Source organism: Gigantopelta aegis, chromosome 6 (assembly GCF_016097555.1).
Source record: "Gigantopelta aegis isolate Gae_Host chromosome 6, Gae_host_genome, whole genome shotgun sequence".
NCBI classification, from domain to species: domain Eukaryota; kingdom Metazoa; phylum Mollusca; class Gastropoda; order Neomphalida; family Peltospiridae; genus Gigantopelta; species Gigantopelta aegis.
The window spans coordinates 88,421,566-88,440,869 of NC_054704.1; the positions used below are offsets into that span (position 1 = coordinate 88,421,566).

Sequence of the window (19,304 nt, forward strand, 5' to 3'; positions counted from 1 at the left end):
TGTATGCATCATCCCGCAGACAGGACAGGATAGTACATACCACAGCCTTTGTTACACTTTGTGGAGCAAGAACGAGAAATAACCCAATGGGCCCACCGACGGGTATCGATCCTAGATCGATCGCGCATCAGGTGAGCGTTGTACCACTGAGCTACGTCCCGCCCCAAAGTGTTCACCACTTTCTCGTTGGTCGCCTGAAATGTACTTTGTCCACACTGATTGGTCACATGTTTCGTCATTCACTGATATGTCACTATAAACAAAATCGTACTTTTGTCTAATGAATCATTTAAAATCCTATATTTGGTTTGTGTACAAGGAATTTCTGTTCAATTTTCATTTGTTCTAGAAAGTAGTACCGGTACATTCGGAAATAAATTATATTAATTTATAGTCAGGTGTTTCCGTACACTATCGTTACACGTGATCGAAGGAACACTAGAAGTTCTTTCCACTGTCCGGCAACTTCGCTTGATAGCTTAATGTGTTAAAGCTCTGGTCTGTTCAAACCGGTTCTTGTGGGTTCAAGATTTGCAAGGTAAGTGATTAATTATAAAATTGTTAATGAATCATATTTCTTGATTTCTAAAAAGCTTTTGATGTTGTGGACCATTCAATTCTGATTTAAAAGTTAAACATTTATGGCTGCAAAGGGAATTCTCTTATTTTTTTCCAATCTTGTATGAATAACAGAACATGGCAAGTCATTTTGGAAAAACATTTCGAAAATAATAAACGAACTCTATTGGCAACAATTGTGGATGGTGTAACCGGGGAAGAGAATATTGTAGGTTTGTTTAAAGAACATTATAAAGAACTTCTAAATGTTGTGACGGGTCAGCATCATCGAGCATATATATTGCTAATGATTCAAGTTATGTTGCTGAAATGAACGTGAATCCCAATGAGGTAATGGAGTTTGTTTTTAAACTTAGCAGTGGGAAATCAGCAGGGAATGACGGCCTCTCAGCGGAACACCTCCAATATGCGTCCAAGAGATTATTCGTTCTATTGTCAGTTTGTTTCAGTGACATGCTTGTACAAGGGCATATATCTAGTAGTATGACAGATGTTATTCTTGTTCCTATTGTGAAAAATAAAACTGGAGACATAACAGATAAAGGCAATTACCGTCCAATTGCATTAGCAACTGTGATATCAAAAGTTATGGAACATGTACTGTTATCACGAACAGACCTTAGTACATCGGACTATCAGTTTGGTTTTAAAAGTGGGACATCCACCGATATGTGTTTATTTGCTTTTAAGGAAGTTATTAACTTTTACATTTCACAAGGTAGTCCTGTGTATGTTTGCTTTTTAGATGCGAAAAAAGCCTTTGACCGAGTAAATCACTGGACATTATATATGACACTTTTGAAGAAAGGCGTGCCTACTTTTATAGTTCGCTTTCTCAAAGCATGGTATTTAACCTAATTGTTTAGTGTAAAATGGGGTGCATATATTTCCTGTACGTTTAATGTAACAAATGGCGTCCGTCAAGGTGGGGGTAATGTCACCCTTATTATTTAATATATATATTGATGACCTTAATCTACAGTTGTCAAAATGTGCAGTTGGGTGTAATGTTGGTGGGGTGTTTCTAAATAACTTCAGTTTTGCTGAAGATATGTCACTTCTTTGCCCATCTATTTCTGCATTAAGAAAAATGTTAACGATTTGCGAGAAATTTGCAGAAGATTATGATATTATATATAATACAATGAAAACTGTTTGTATATGTATTGAGCCAGAAACTCTGAAGTTGATCAATGTGCCTTCGATATATTTGTGTGTTGATGTATTGAAATTTGTTGACAACTATAAATATCTAGGTCATATTATATGCAAAAACATGAACGACGATAAAGACATTAAACAACAGTATAGAGCCCTTTGTGTATGTGCAAACATGTTGTTGCGGCGATTTGCAAAATGTTCAGAATCTGTTAAAACGCAATTATTTGTGAGTTATTGTAATAATTTGTACGCGGGTGCATTATGGGTGAAATTTACACAGGATACCATGAAGGATCTTAGTATATGTTATAATAATGCACACCGATGGATGATCGGACAACGACGACCATACAGTGCCAGCAAGATGTTTGTCAGTCATCGAGTAAAAAGCTTTGGCGCTTTACTTCGCTCAACAGCATATTCGCTGAAGAGCAGAATCGAAACAACTTCAAACGACCTACTTGCCCACCTGCGGTCTACAACTGTGTACGTCAAATCTGTATGTGTAAATCGCTGGCACAAGCTGCTGTATATTATGTAATCAGTTTTGTATGTGATGTTTATATATGTTCTATGGATCTCTGATCTGAAATAAAAATCTATTATTATTATTATTATTATTATTATTATTATAGGAATGGTAACATCAAAACCTAAGTGTATTATTCATGGTGTTCCACAGGGTTCATTACTAGCACCTCTTCTTTTTATACTGTACATAAATGATCTTCCCCTATACATTGGACAGTGTAAGTATGTATGCCGATGATTCAACAATGTTCATGTCAGGGAAAACAGTTAATCAAATTCAAGATAAACTGCAGCAAGCTCTGAATAGTGTAGAAAAATGTTCATAAACACAAAAAAGATCAAATATTTGACTATAGGAACAAGACAAAAAGTTACAACCCAAAATGATATTTCTCTTATAATAAATTCAGAACGTCTGCAACACACTGATTGTGAAAATCTTTCAGGATTCAAAGTTGATAATAATTTAAAATGGACAAATCAGGTTAAACATGTGTGTTCCTTGATCTCTAAACGTGTGTATATTTTATCGAAAATCATTAGGTATATAAAGTTAGATGCAAGAAAACGTTTCTACAATGGGTATATTTTACCACTCATTACTATGTAATTTTGGGAAACTGTAATCAGGATGGATTAGAATGTTTACTAAAATTGCAAAAGAGAGCTGCAATGATGATATCAGATGTAGATCATATTACTCCATCTGCCCCACTATTTAAACAGTTAAAATGGATGACAATGGAAACACGAATCCACTATCACAAATGTTTACAAATTTATAAATGTCTATGCAATGAAACCCCAAACTATCTTTCAAACTTATTATATATATATATATATATATATATATATATATATATATATATATATATATATATATATATATATATACTACTACTACTACTACTACTACTACTACTACTACTACTACTACTACTACTACTACTACTACTACTACTACTACTACTACTACTACTACTACTGCTGCTGCTACCACCACCACCACGACTACTACTACTACTACTACTACTACTAAGGTTAAAGTCTGTTTTGTTTAACGAGACCTCTAAAGCACATTGAATTTTTAATCATTGGCTATTGAATGTCAAACATTTGGTAATTTTGACATATAGTCTTAGAGAGGAAACCCGCTATATTTTCCATTAGTAGCAATGGATCTTTTTATATGCACCATGTAGCTTATGTCAAAGAAAAATTTGATGTTATATATGTAATTTAAAGTAATGGCAAAATATTTCGTCTAGATTTAGTGATTTTTAAAAAACAAATACTTACCATCATAAGGCAGTGTGCTTAGTAGATATCAGCTAAAGTCATGAGAGAGAGAGAGAGAGAGAGAGAGAGAGAGAGAGAGAGAGAGAGAGAGAGAGAGAGAGAGAGAGAGAGAGAGAGAGAGAGAGAGAGAGAGAGAGAGAGAGATTTTATTGTCAACATGTAATTCAATTATCCAGTGACCTGGCCATTGGATTAATTTATAAAACACATCGAACCCGAGTCTGGGTCTGACGAGTCACCCACGAGATTGTTCCCCCACCCCCATCCAGATATCGTTCGTACGGGCATGGTTTTATATTGTAGTAGTTGACTACCGAAAGCTATACAGCAGCTAAGCAAAATGAGATTCAATGCATGCATCGCTATCATCTTCGGGTCACATTGAACTGTGATTGGATGGGTCAGTGCAAGAATGTCATAAGGGCAGTATTTTTTATTATTCGGTTTACGAACCCGCCGACGTATATTTTAATCAAATAATAAAAATAAAAAAGTCGTATTTTTCACTTTTATTTTTTATTTTTTTGCCGACTTCCACAAATAGCTCTAAAGAAAAGTGTCTATTTTCCCACAGAAAATGTGGGAGCTTAGAGGTGCTTTGTCAATCTTATTTTGTTACAAAGAATCCATATCTATCAAAGTAGCCATATTTAAAAAAAAAATCACACCTACTGATATACCCAAAACAGGTTGGTTTTTTGTGGGTTTTTCCTTCCTCCTACCTTTGTGCACAAAAGTTCTTGTTCGTAAACCTAAAAATAAAAAAAATACTGGCCTAACTATAAAATAAAATTGTTGTACATGTTTTTACGTTAGTTTTATATTTTTGTCAAGTTGCCAGTAAAAATTTCTCTTTTTTTCTAAAATATTCTATCATTTAATCATAATATATAAACATATATACAATATGTAAATTCTAAACTTTACTTAGTTAATTCTCGTTTTCTAAATATAGACATTTTGAAGATATGCCATTCTTGTAGGCCATTCAGCGTATTATTGTTAGTGATGACTGCATGTTTCTTTAAATAACTCACAACCTGATATGAAAAAATTATATTCAGGTATACGTGTATATAAAAATATGGTTTTCCTATCGGACGGCTCTGCCTTGCAATTCAAACAGAAGTACTTGTTTTCGAATCTCATCATTCTTTAACAGCAATTTCACATTTGAATCAGATGGTTGATGTTTTAACATTGCTTGGAAATGAAGCAATTGAAAGGATAGTTGATGAAGTAAACAGACTTGACTTGACTAGGAGTTTAACGTGTCCATATTGTTTCGAACACGCCTTTCCCGAGTCCGGCCTCCTATAAGATCGGGAGTCTGACTCGGGACAGGAATCACCTAACTACTAAGGCCAATTTAGAAAATTTGAAATTTAACGCCAAAAGAAATAAATAGGGAAGTGAGGGTTAATAAGTTTTGACCGCGTCCGTAAAACAAAAATATCCTATAAACTACTTAAAAAAGAAATTAAATTTGACGCAATTTTTTATGGGGTGGCCTAAATATATTATATAATTTTTACTATAAATAAATATAAATTTGTACCCCAAGAGGTTCGGAGGAAGGATGAGGAGGTTGACCCAAACCCCCAGAAAAGTTGGTTAATAAATTTTGAAGAATAAAATTACCAATCATGTTTCGAACATTTGTGTGACCAAATGGAGGCCGGGGGCGAGGGGAGGCCAGACCCTACACAAAAACCTAAGGCTAAACCGCCTACGCCCTATGGCCCCCCAAAACCTAACCTTTGGTATCCCCCCTCCGCAAGTAAACAGAGCCGTATTAGTGCACAGCCTGTCAGGCCGACTAGGCCCAGACCTAGGACGCTACATTTTAGGGAGTGGCAAAATCATTAACCAGACATTCTTTACTTCAAGTAAAGGTGGTCTGATTGATCAGTCAGTCAAATACGTAAGTTCGTGTTGAATTTCACCTTGTTAAAGACACTAACATCGAAAGGAAAGGTTGGCCTGGTGAGATAATGGGACGGAGGTAAAATATCTGCAGAGAAATCAGATAGTCTATATCTATTTGAAAATGCCATTTATATTCTGCCACAGAAAATACTGACTGTCATTTTACACTTTTTTTTTATGAAAACAGTCCGATGAAAACAAGTCAGTCAAAACAAAGTATATCTTGGTTGGTTTGTTATTGGTCAAATATGATTTTCAGATACCCAAATTGTTCTTCTGTGGTCTGAGGCAGATGATGGTTATATGTAGACATATGTATCTTTATCATAAAAGGTTGAGCAGTTTGGAAGGTACATATTTTTTTCCAGAATCGAAGGGTAAATGTTAGGTAGATATTCATTAAAAGTACTCTGGGTAATACTTGATCCAGCTTTGGACAATTAATATCGCTTCATATTCGTTTGTGACATCTAAGCTGGGGTTTTAAACATAAAATTATTCATATATGGTAGGCTACCATAACCTACTAGATATAATATTATATAGTTATATATTATATTAAAATTCATTAAATGTCATTAAACAAGGATTTCTTTCCTTTTCTCTTTAGTAAGTGACCCTATTACAGAGTGTGATGACCTCTCACTGTGTTACATTGAGTGATGACCTATCACAGTGTTACACTGAGTGATGACCTCTCACTGTGTTACATTGAGTGATGACCTCTCACTGTGTTACATTGAGTGATGACCTCTCACTGTGTTACATTGAGTGATGACCTCTCACTGTGTTACATTGAGTGATGATCTATCACAGTGTTACATTGAGTGATGACCTCTCACTGTGTTACATTGAGTGATGACCTATCACAGTGTTACACTGAGTGATGACCTCTATACACTATCACAGTGTTACATTGAGTGATGACCTCTGACTGTGTTACATTGAGTGATGATCTATCACGGTGTTACATTGAGTGATGACCTCTCACTGTGTTACATTGAGTGATGACCTATCACAGTGTTACATTGAGTGATGATCTATCACTGTGTTACATTGAGTGATGACCTCTCACTGTGTTACATTGAGTGATGATCTATCACAGTGTTATATTAAGTGGTGATATATCACAGTGTTAGATTGGGGTGACTCCATTGTTAGATTGAGTAATGACCTCTCACAGATTTAGATTGAGTGTTGACCTATCACAGAGTGTGATGACCTCTCACTGTGTTACATTGAGTGATGACCTATCACAGAGTTATATTGAGTGATGACCTCATCACTGTGTTACATTGAGTGATGACCTCTCACTGTGTTACATTGAGTGATGACCTGACCTCATCACAGTGTTACATTGAGTGATGATCTATCACTGTGTTACATTGAGTGATGACCTCTCACTGTGTTACATTGAGTGATGACCTAGCACAGTGTTACATTAAGTGGTGATCTATCACAGTGTTAGATTGGGGTGACTCCATTGTTAGATTGAGTAATGACCTCTCACAGATTTAGATTGAGTGTTGACCTATCACAGAGTGTGATGACCTCTCACTGTGTTACATTGAGTGATGACCTATCACAGTGTTACATTGAGTGATGACCTCTCACTGTGTTACATTGAGTGATGACCTATCACAGTGTTACATTGAGTGATGATCTATCACTGTGTTACATTGAGTGATGACCTCTCACTGTGTTACATTGAGTGATGATCTATCACAGTGTTATATTAAGTGGTGATATATCACAGTGTTAGATTGGGGTGACTCCATTGTTAGATTGAGTAATGACCTCTCACAGATTTAGATTGAGTGTTGACCTATCACAGAGTGTGATGACCTCTCACTGTGTTACATTGAGTGATGACCTATCACAGAGTTACATTGAGTGATGACCTATCACTGTGTTACATTGAGTGATGACCTCTCACTGTGTTACATTGAGTGATGACCTATCACAGTGTTACATTGAGTGATGATCTATCACTGTGTTACATTGAGTGATGACCTCTCACTGTGTTACATTGAGTGATGACCTAGCACAGTGTTATATTAAGTGGTGATCTATCACAGTGTTAGATTGGGGTGACTCCATTGTTAGATTGAGTAATGACCTCTCACAGATTTAGATTGAGTGTTGACCTATCACAGAGTGTGATGACCTCTCACTGTGTTACATTGAGTGATGACCTATCACAGTGTTACATTGAGTGATGACCTCTCACTGTGTTACATTGAGTGATGATCTATCACAGTGTTACATTGAGTGATGACCTATCACAGTGTTACATTAAGTGATGACCTCTCACTGTGTTACATTGAGTGATGACCTCTCACTGTGTTACATTGAGTGATGACCTATCACAGTGTTACATTGAGTGATGACCTCTCACTGTGTTACATTGAGTGATGACCTATCACAGTGTTACATTGAGTGATGATATATCACTGTGTTACATTGAGTGATGATCTATCACAGTGTTATATTAAGTGGTGATATAACACAGTGTTAGATTGGGGTGACTCCATTGTTAGATTGAGTAATGACCTCTCACAGATTTAGATTGAGTGTTGACCTATCACAGAGTGTGATGACCTCTCACTGTGTTACATTGAGTGATGACCTATCACAGTGTTACATTGAGTGATGACCTATCATTGTGTTACATTGAGTGATGACCTCTCACTGTGTTACATTGAGTGGTGATCTATCACAGTGTTACATTGAGTGATGACCTATCACAGTGTTATATTAAGTGGTGATCTATCACAGTGTTAGATTGGGGTGACTCCATTGTTAGATTGAGTAATGACCTCTCACAGATTTAGATTGAGTGTTGACCTATCACAGAGTGTGATGACCTCTCACTGTGTTACATTGAGTGATGACCTCTCACAGTGTTATATTGAGTGATGACCTATCACAGTGTTATATTAAGTGATGACCTCTCACTGTGTTATATTGAGTGATGACCTATCACAGTGTTATATTAAGTGATGACCTATCACAGTGTTATATTAAGTGATGACCTCTCATTGTGTTACATTGAGTGATGACCTATCACTGTGTTACATTGAGTGATGACCTCTCACTGTGTTACATTGAGTGATGACCTCTCACTGTGTTACATTGAGTGATGACCTCTCACAGTGTTATATTGAGTGATGACCTCTCACAGTGTTACATTGAGTGATGACCTATCACAGTGTTATATTAAGTGGTGATCTATTACATTGTTAGATTGGGGTGACTCCATTGTTAGATTGAGTAATGACCTCTCACAGATTTAGATTGAGTGTTGACCTATCACAGAGTTAGATTGAGTGATGACCTATTGCAGTGTTAGACTGAGTGGTGATCTATCACAGTCTTCGATTGAGTAATGACATATCGCTGTGCTAGATCAGGCCTCTAGGAATTGAATATTTGCGTAAACATTTATCAGTTACGCAAAAATAAATTCAGGTGACCCTTTTTCTTTTTGCGTAACCCATCATGTCCATGTAAATAATGTGCTAAATTTAATGTGTCAACGAAAAATAGATTATGCTAAAATATATTTGCGTCAACGACGCGCGAACGAAACGATCATTCTCGCAATTTTCATAGGCCTGTAGATTGAGTGGTGATCTATTACAATGTTACACTGAGTGGTCACACCGCTAGACTGAGTGATGTCTCCATTTAGTTTGAATACCCGATATTGTCTGACCATTTGGGTATTTTTAACCACAGTCACACACCTATTACTTTACTTTAATTTCGCTATTCATAATACCTTGAAAAATCTTATTTTGCAGTTGACTGGATCAAAATGAACTACTCAAGGTTTCTAAATCCTATTAGTCTGAGTAGGAAACCATCACCTCTCAGAGTACTGAGTAAGTTGTGTGTTCTTAATAGATAAATTAAGTAACCTTGATGGTTAAAGGGGCAGACTCTAGTTTCAGCCTGTCAAAAATGGACACCAAGTAGGCCTATAGTTAATCTAGAAACGTGCAACACACATTTAGATATGATTATAACAGAGAGTAGCTAAAGTCTGTGATGTTTAAACAGGGAAATACCGTCTAAAAATAGCTAGACTTGTCTCGATTACCATTATTTGTTAGACGAACGTGCGTTTTTAAAAACTAGGGTATGTCGCATTAAGGAAAACATCACCAATCGGAGTATTGAGCAAGTAGTGTGTTCCTGATACAGAAACTAATAGGCCTTAGTGGTCAAGGAAAACATTGTCACTCAGAGTAGTAATATTAATAGTGTGACCCGTTAGGCATAAAATACCGGCCTCGGTGGTGTCGTGGTTACGCCATGGGACATAAGGCTGGTATGTACAGAGTTCGCAGCGCGGTACCGGCTCCCACCTAGAACGAGTTTAACGACTCAATGGGTAGGTGTAAGACCACTAAACCTTCTTCTGTCTCACTATCCACTAACTAACTAACAACTAACCCACTGTCTGGACATAGCTGATATGTGTGCCCAGGACAGCGTGTTTGAACCTTAATTGGATATAAGCACGAAAATAAGTTGAAAGAAGAAGGCATAAAATACTAATTACATCCCCATTTGTTCAGGTTTGGGTTTTTTGTTTACAGTTGTTTTGGTTTTGTTTATTGCAAACCATAATAAAATTGTTTAACCAAGCTGTGTAATAATACAGATGAATAAAATTAGTTTTGTTCCACAGGTGAAATTGTGCTGAAGTCACCAAAAACGTTGATCTCCATGGCAGGGGCGTGGCCAAACCCTGAATTTTTCCTGATAAAAGACATTTCATTGACTCTCAAGTAACTGCTTTTATTCATACATGTTGTGACCATGATGTCACAGACATTAAGGTATAAATAGTTTAGTAATAACAAGTTGAACTAGTTTTCTTCAACAGTTATAGATATATATATATATATGATTAAAAACAATCACAAATATATTCACAATGGCAGCAAACAATTAAATTAATTAGTTGAATAAGAATTATCTTTGATATATACATAATTTTAAATTTATATTTCAAGGTCAGATCATAGTAATGTGTTCCTATTTATTTAATTTAATTATTATATATACTGATCAAGACTATTAATAAATCTTTGGGCATATTTATTATACATTTTCAGGGATGGTTCTAAGCTGGACGTGGACAGGTCGTTGGTAACCAGAGCGATGCAATATTCGTCCACATCAGGGTAAAATTTACTACTGTTCATTATGGTGTCCTGGTTCCCTTTTGTATTGCCAGCCCCATCCATAGTTATTTTAGGTTATTATGGGACCAATCTAAGCAGTCAAACGGGACCATCATTAATATTATTATTGCCCCAGAGGTCACTAATGCAATCACTTTGATATACTGACAAAATACGATGACGAAGCCAGATGACATAAATCACGGGACTCCACTCGTTTACGTCAGACTTGATATACGTGTACATGTTTTAGGTTATTAGTTTCATTACTTGTTTTTGTTGGATTGCAGGATAAATAAAATAACTGGTTATATTGGCTTTATCCTGCACAGGTAAAAAGGAAAATAATAACGGCAATTAAAAATATAAAATAGTACCTTCTTTATTATAGATTTCCTGAACTTATTAAGTGGGTTAAGGATCTGCAGGAAAAGGTTCACAAACCGCCAACTTTGGAAATCACAGACGAGAATAAGCAGTTGGACATCATCATTACAAACGGAAGTCAAGATGGAATCTGTAAAGTAGGCAGAGGATTCTCCATATATTTTCACTTTAAAGAAACTCTGTCATAGTTATTTGGTGCCTTGCTTATAGACTGTTATTCTGTTACATTTATATGTGAATAACAGGGGGGAGATACAGTAACTGTTTTTGGTATATTAAATCATGAATTATACTTTGTGGTTATGCATTCAAAACATGTCGTTTGTTTATGTTAAAATTAATAGTATCGGATGTTGTTTAAAAATTCCGGAATGTAAGAAGCACAAAGGGTATGGATAATATGTTGGGTGGGTTTTTTTCAAAATAGAAAGTATACATATGTGTGGATGTGGACAAATTAATTTTCTAAACTGTAAAGGATGTGTATATTGGTGAAGCTTAGCATGCATGTATGTACACGTATAGTGATCTATGACTACTGTTCTATTTCCAGACACTGGAAGCCTGCGTGTCAGCTGGTGACAATGTTCTGATAGAGGTTCCTACATACGCGGGCACCCTTGCCATCGTAAGATTGTTGTTGTTACTTGCTGCTCATCATAGCTTACAACTGACATATCAATGAAACATCCAAATAACCATGTCCTCCTAGTGAAAAACCAAATATTTGGAGATGGGGTTAAAACTGATTGTTGATACATTCAAATGAATACAATTTCTCAAATAAAGATATGAAATATGCCTATATTATGTCTGGTGGACGTAATGGGTTGTGTCAGTTTTGTCTCATTCCTGCTTATGTTTCAACACCTTTCTTCCCTCCCCATGTTGCATAGTAAACCCATATGCAAATATTTACTACTGACCCATAATGTTCAATTAGCAATCTTTTCACTCAAAAACCCCACCCCCAAACCATCCCGTCCTGGATTGTTGAGGTGTGCACACCCTCAAACCCTGCCGTATTTGTAAGTTTGAGACGTGCACTGTCCTACCCATGTACGATGTTCTATACTGTTACGGTGCTATTGTCTTCTGTGGATGTGCTTGTTTGTATAACATTAGGGGCGGGATATAGCTTAGTGGCGTACAGAGAGCTCACCAGAAGGTACAGTCCATCATAAGGATCACACAATCGCTGTCGATTTGCTCAGGTCTTTTCCGTGTCTGGTACATCAGAGGTCCTGTCTATAGAACTACATCTAAGAGACCCCTTGTAGGAATGGTCCATTGGTGGTAGATGGTTTTCCTCTTCCTTTTCAAACTGATGACATTATCACTTTAGATACCAATAAGCCATATTTTGTTTAATCTGAACGACAAAAACTATAATACAAGGTCAGGGCCGTATCTCTGCACAATGCAGTCGAATGGGCATTTGGCAAAATAATGGTTGATTCCATGAATATTTATCTAGTGCCTCGTCTATAGGAGGACAGCCATTCTCGAGGAGATCCTGGATGAAGTGCTGAGGTGTTATAAAATAAATATTCTATTCCTTTCCAGGTACATGTTTGCTAGTTTAATATTTAAAACCACAAAGGGTCAGCTGGCAGGATTCGAACCTTTTGCACCGATTTGTATGGCATTTGACAGCCCGCGACTTTAACCGTGGAAGCCCAATTGATGAAGTGTGCTGTCAAACACTGTTCGAAATTAATGTAAATTACTATTTATGAGTTTTAAGTTATCATCTTTCAGCTGAATCCGCTTAAGCCGAAGATTCTTCCAGTGGAATCTGATAAAGACGGCATCATTCCTGGAAGTATTCGCAGACACTTATCAAAGTGGAACCCAGAGGATTCCCAAAACCCAAAGAGCAGCATTCCCAAAATATTACATTGTGTGCCTAATGGTGGAAACCCCACAGGAAGTCAGTTGACGTGGGAACGGAAGAAAGCTATTTACAAACTTTGTCAGGACTATGATATCATCATTATGGAGGACGACCCGTATTTCTATCTTCAGTTCAGCAAGGTAAGGACGCAACATGTTTCTAATCCATTATAATTAATCCTTACTATCTTACAGGGGTGGGGTGTAGTTCAGTCTTGAGAGGCAGGGATTGTAGTTCAGTCTTGGGAGGCAGGGATTGTAGTTCAGTCTTGGGAGGCAGGGATTGTAGTTCAATCTTGGGAGGCAGGGATTGTAGTTCAGTTTCTGAAGAGAGATGAATCCCAGTCTAAGGGTGGAGGATGTGGCTCAATGGAAAAGCAATCGCCAGAATTTTCAGTGGGTCACTAAGTTGATCTTGCTTGGTGAACCCAGTCTGAGTAGAGATCCCCCTCATCTTAACCAGTGCCTCACAACTAAGCAGTTATACCAAAGACCATAGTATGCACTGACCTGTTTATTAGAAAGTGCATATAAAAGGTCTCTTGTTGTCTCTTGGTAGTTGTATCTTATGTTGCCATTATGAGTTAAAAAGATCGAGGCAATATTATATTAGACATCAAATAGCATACTTTAAAATGTTAGATTCGGAATACATTTTTCTTATAGAGGCATTTTCGTAGAGTATAAATTAGATCTGTTTGAAATTAATTTCCATTTATTGTATCAGGATTCACATTTTTGCAGCCCTATGTTCCAAGTTTTCTGTCAATGGATGTAGATGGAAGAGTAATGCGATTTGACACATTTACAAAAGTAATGTCATCAGGGTAGGTATTAACAGTACATGCAGGCTTCTGAAAATTGCGAGAGCCGTCGTTTCGTTGCGTGTTGCTCGTGCAAATATAATTTTGCATAACCTATTTCTTGTTCGCGCAAAATTTGGAGCACCATTTACATAGATATAACGGGCTACGCAAAAGAGAAATGGGTTACCTAGATTTATTTCTGCGTAACTGATAAATAGATCACGCAGATTTTGAATTCTGAGGCCAGAGTACATATACATGTATATAGGCTGTGTAAATAACTGCACTTTAGAACACTATAGGGCAGAACGTAGCCCAGTGGTAAAGCGTTCGCTTGATGCGCGGTCGGTCTGGGATCGATCCCCGTCGGTGGGCCAATTGGGCTATTTCTCGCTCCAGCCAGTGCACCACGACTGGCCGTGGCCGTGGTATGTGTTATGCCGTCTGTGGATAGTGTATATAAAAGATCCCTTGCTGCTAATCGAAAAGGGTAGCCCATGACGTGGCAACAGTGGATTTCCTCTCTCAATATCTGTGTGGTCCTTAACCATATGTCCGACGCCATATAACCGTAAATAAATGTGTTGAGTGTCTCGTTAAATAAAACATTTCTTTCATTCCTTGAAAGGCAATATGTAACATGACCATCGTAAACGTGGTTTTCATATTACCTGTACCGGGTTTCTTAAGTTGGTTTTATTGCAATTTGCACCTGAAGTATTGTTCAAATAATGTAGTTTTATTAAATATATGTTTTTTCTTCATTTTGTTTTATTATACAGTGTGTCTGAAACAAGCATTTCGTTTTTTAGTCTGCATTTTTAGGTGTTTTAAAATGTATTGCTCATGCACAATATCCTGGAAATTACAATACATCGTAACATGTATATTTAATATGATTGTGGTATACTGCAGTTTGTATTTTGATGCTTTATTGAACTCTGGCACAAGGGCTACTTCGATCATTAACCTAAAAGCCGTGTTTTCACTCACAGGATGCGAATTGGGTGTCTGAGTGGACCGAGGGCTTTGGTGAACAAAATCATCCAGCATCAACAGGTGTCTGCAGTTCACTCCAGTGGGCTCTCTCAGGTGACGTTAAAATCATTTAAGTCAATTTAAACATTTATAAAGTTAATCAATCAATCAATTTAAAATCTGTATGGAGATAGAGCAGGCTTTCGTTCAGTCATGTGGTTGAACAATTGTTGTTTAGCGGGGGGGGGGGGGGGGGGGGGGGGGGGTTGTATTGTTGTTTTTTGTGTTTGTTTTTTTGTTGTTGTTGTTTGTTTTCTGTTGGGTTTTGTTTGTTTTGTTTTGTTTTGTTTGTTTTTTGGGGAGTTTTGGGGGGTATTCTAACCGTTGCTCCACAACTGGTATATCAAAAGGACATGGTATGTGGTGAAAGTGCATATAAACGATTCTCTGCAGCTATTCTGTAGGAGTAGCCTATCTTGCATCAAAGGTTTCCTCTCAAACATTCACGTGTTAGTCATCAAATATCTCTGGTTTAAATATGCTGTGGTGTCGTTGAACATTCTCTTGTTTGTGTATATAGGTGGCGCTGTTTACCATACTCCAGGAAATGGGTCACACTGGATTTCTACAGCACTGTGACAAAGTGGCAGACTTCTATAAGAGGCAGCGTGATGCTTGTCTAGCCGCTGCTAACAAACATTTGTCAGGTAGGCCTACACTTTTCAATCTAAGCTTGTTAGTTTATCTGGTGTGGTTTTTAGTCTATCAGTATTAGTTTATCAGGTGTGGTTTTTAGTCTATCAGTGTTAGTTTTATCAGGTGTGGTTTTTAATCAGTGTTTGTCAGTTTATCAGGTGTGGTTTTTAATCTATGTTTGTCAGTTTATCAGGCGTGGTTTTTAATCTGTTTCTCAGTTTATCAGGTGTGGTTTTTAATCTATGTTTGTCAGTTTATCACACCACAGGATATTTACTGGAAAAAAACAGCATGGTTTAAATTTCAATTTGTGATTATCATGTTAACATTTATTTTCTTGTTTTAGTCATGTTATTTACTGGAGGCTAGAAATTAAACACGTATATTTTTTCAAGTATGGCAGTAACTTAAGATAACTTTTAATGTATTTTTCTTGAACTATATGTCACCGAAGTCCAAGGTGGTTTAGAAGTATTTCCATTGTATAATGATACAAAACCAGTTTGCCAAGGCTGTAATGTAACAAGGCCTTTGAATCTTTTCAAAATAGTGTTGTGTGACATATCACTAAATAAGGAATGTTTTAGCCAATGTTAATGCAAAATCAGTTGTTTTTACGCCCATGCACAATAATGGGTTTTTTTTTACATTATTTCTTTTATAAATACAACATTTTAATTCAATTATTTTTCAAAACTTAACAGTGGTCGTAATTTCGCCCGGCCAAACGAAAGTTTGCCAGTTGGTCGTAGCTTTATAATTTGACCCAAACAAGACGATTGAGGTCAATCAAAAACATTCCGAACCCACCCTCCAACTACTCTGGCTCATGTCATACTTGTCGAACAACCCTAAAATAAGCAGCAATTCTTCATGTTTACAGTTAGTAAATGGTGGTTTTATTAAAAATATTATGAAACATATTTTAAGAAATATTTTCCTTGATAAAGGTCTTGCCGAGTGGGTTGAACCTTCTGGTGGGATGTTTGTGTGGTTAAAATTACCACAGATCAAGGACACATATAAGTTAATATGGGAGAAAGCTAGAGAGAAGGAGGTGCTCTTCGTTCCAGGCAACGCGTTCATGATTGATTCGAGTGTTCCGTGTCAGTACCTGCGTTCTGCATATTCGCTAGTGTCTGCTGAAGACATGGACAAGGTATGCTGTGGTTTGGTAACACAGGCTAACACAGGCTAACACAGTCGAGTCCTCTTAATAGCCTATCAGTTTATCTGGCCTTCCGATTTCACGGTAACGGTCGTTTCCGGTACCGTTCGGTAAAATCACAGAACCGAAATTTCGTTCCCCATGATTATTATATGAGTACGACTATTCAACGAAAATGATATATATGATATACATGTAGGCCTATATATAAACTTGTTTTCTTTTATCATTTTTATTTATATGTATATATATATATATATATATATATATTTAATTAAAAAAAAAAAATTATGGGTTCCCATGATCACAAGCCACAGAACCGAAACAAAAGTGTTTCCCGTGAAATTTGAAATTCTATGGCCTGTTTTATGGTCATGTATATTATATTGTCGCACAGAACCAGTTATAAACCATTATAATTTATAGTACCTAATCAAATAGACTTAGAAGCTTATAGGACTACATATCTATTTTATCTTTAAATTTAGCCATACATTTTTTAAAACCTTTTCTTTATCAATTTTGTTTGGTTAAAATGGTCAAATTATATGTGAAATGTATTTTTGTTTTCTCTGGATCGTATTATTATTTATTGTTTTTGTTGAATGTTATACATTTGGACCACAATTAATTTTTCTCAAACAGATGACCAATGTAAGTTATGTACCTTTTGCACCAGATTTTAATTTATTTTGAAGCGATCATTGTCATTTTACACAGTCTTCTGAAGTTGCCAGCAACTAGGGTGAATTATATATTACACTCGGGGAGGGGAAATTCATAGTTTTTAGTTGGGTTGGTCCCCCCACCCCACTCACTTCCAATTTAAATGGAGGACAAAACTAAATCCATAATCATCAAGGTTATTAATAATCTAACTCAATTTTCAACATTTACTAGACATAAAATAAATGTTAAATTTTTTTTTCCTATTTATCTTTTCGTTTTCTTTCAGGCCTTTGAACGTCTTTCGGCAATTATTAAGGAAGAACTGAAACAGTAGTGAATTAAAATACATGTTTATTACACACTTAAGAGACAGATCACGGCTTAATAACATCACTGGTCACTGAAATGAGAAATATGATTTTGAGCAACATACATCATGCAAGTCATCACGTTATCATGCTGATTGTTGACACACAAATCTGCTGAGAAAACCGGTAGTCAAATTCAAGTTTAACTTAGCCATGCTACCAAAATAGTGATAGATCTACATAAATCATATTAAATTAATAATGGAATATATTTTCCAAAATCACAGATTCTGATGATTTGGCGAACAATAGCTTAAAGCCTGAAAGTGCATGTTAAAGATTACATTATTACTGTTAACCAATAGTAGTCAAAGTGGCAGCAGCAATTTGCCTCGCTATACATCAAACAAAACGTCTATAATGTGCTGAGGTGTCATTAAACACACCTGCAACAAGTTAGCACTGGGATACGAATTCAGCACCTACCAGTTTTAAACGTCTATAATGTGCTGAGGTGTCATTAAACACACCTGCAACAAGTTAGCACTGGGATACGAATTCAGCACCTACCAGTTTTAAAGATGAAGTCCTGAAGGAAGGAAATGTTTTATTTAACGATGCACTCAACACATTTTATTTACGATTATATTGCGTCGGACATATGGTTAATGTTAATTGTATAAACTTGTATGCAGAGATTAAACGTTCGACCTTTGCCCAACAGTTTCAGATTTCTTATCACCCAAAACTGTGTAATAGCCCAAAATATACCCCCCGCCAGACTATACCCGGGGTATAAACTGGACTAGCCCAGAATATACCCCGGGGTATAAAACAGGCTAGCCTAGAATATACCTCTCTAGTCTGTATTTCAATGTCCAAAGGGTTTTTTTCCATCATAATTTATATATTTTGGGCTAGAGAATATCGAAATATCTTCTAAAATGACTAATCTGTGATAGTTTTAGTTTTATGAAAGCAATAGTTGCTTTTCTTTTAAAGCATTTATTATTATTTATTTATTTTGTATACAGATTAGTAATAAAAAATTAGGGTTAGGGTTAGGGGTATAAAACAGGCTAGCCTACTTTAACCCAGGGTATAGTTTGGCGGGGGGGGGGGGGGGGGTATACTTTGGACTGTTACACCTGATATGAATAGAACTCTTTTCTGGATTGTGTTATGTTCACCACTGTTTGTATTTAGTGAACAGGGTACAGTTTCACTACACATCGTAAGCCTCGTTTTCCACGTTAACGTAAATCTACGACTAAACCACAATTCGTATTACTGTTATAGTACAACAACTACAGTTAGAAGTACACATATTTAATTTCATTTCGTCCTCAAAATGCTCCATCATCTGTAATGATGTAAATTTCTTCCTGAAATATATGCCGAACACTTGTAAATGTATGTCTTATATAGCTGCTAGTCGCAGACGTAAACTTACGATGTTTTGTGAAATTGGCCCCTGAACGGAGGGGTGGTATTTGTGTTATTTTTACCAATTAATATGTATGCTGCTATTTAATTTTTACTCAGTATTTCTTATTTTGTTTTTAATTTTTAACTAATGTTTGACGGTAGTTTTAATGACAAGTTGATTTGTACAATAAAAACAGTATTCTTTTTTTTATTTTTGAGATTTTGTTTGATTTATCAGTTTGCAGTAAATTGTTCAGTATGAAGGAAAAGT

General features: G+C 36.3%; 1 protein-coding gene across 1 annotated transcript; it reads left to right on the plus strand.

Moving 5' to 3' along the window:
* The first annotated feature begins 372 nt into the window (after nt 1-372).
* Nucleotides 373-18,086, plus strand: LOC121376375 (kynurenine/alpha-aminoadipate aminotransferase, mitochondrial-like). Its single transcript, XM_041504220.1, has 11 exons — nt 373-538; nt 10,199-10,298; nt 10,629-10,697; nt 11,089-11,221; nt 11,638-11,712; nt 12,846-13,121; nt 13,725-13,807; nt 14,782-14,878; nt 15,345-15,471; nt 16,411-16,619; nt 17,584-18,086. Exons 2-11 carry the CDS (start codon nt 10,237-10,239, stop codon nt 17,629-17,631), a joined length of 1,179 nt encoding a protein of 392 aa, XP_041360154.1. The 5' UTR covers nt 373-538; nt 10,199-10,236; the 3' UTR covers nt 17,632-18,086.
* Nucleotides 18,087-19,304: the final 1,218 nt, after the last annotated feature.

Bases quoted from the DNA above. Each gene is read 5' to 3' on its own strand.
- LOC121376375 (XM_041504220.1), top strand. From the start codon at position 10,237: ATGGCAGGGGCGTGGCCAAACCCTGAATTTTTCCTGATAAAAGACATT. The intron at 10,299-10,628 runs GTAACTGCTTTT...ATACATTTTCAG, and splicing joins GACATTTCATTGACTCTCAA to GGATGGTTCTAAGCTGGACG. The intron at 16,620-17,583 runs GTATGCTGTGGT...GTTTTCTTTCAG, and splicing joins CTGCTGAAGACATGGACAAG to GCCTTTGAACGTCTTTCGGC.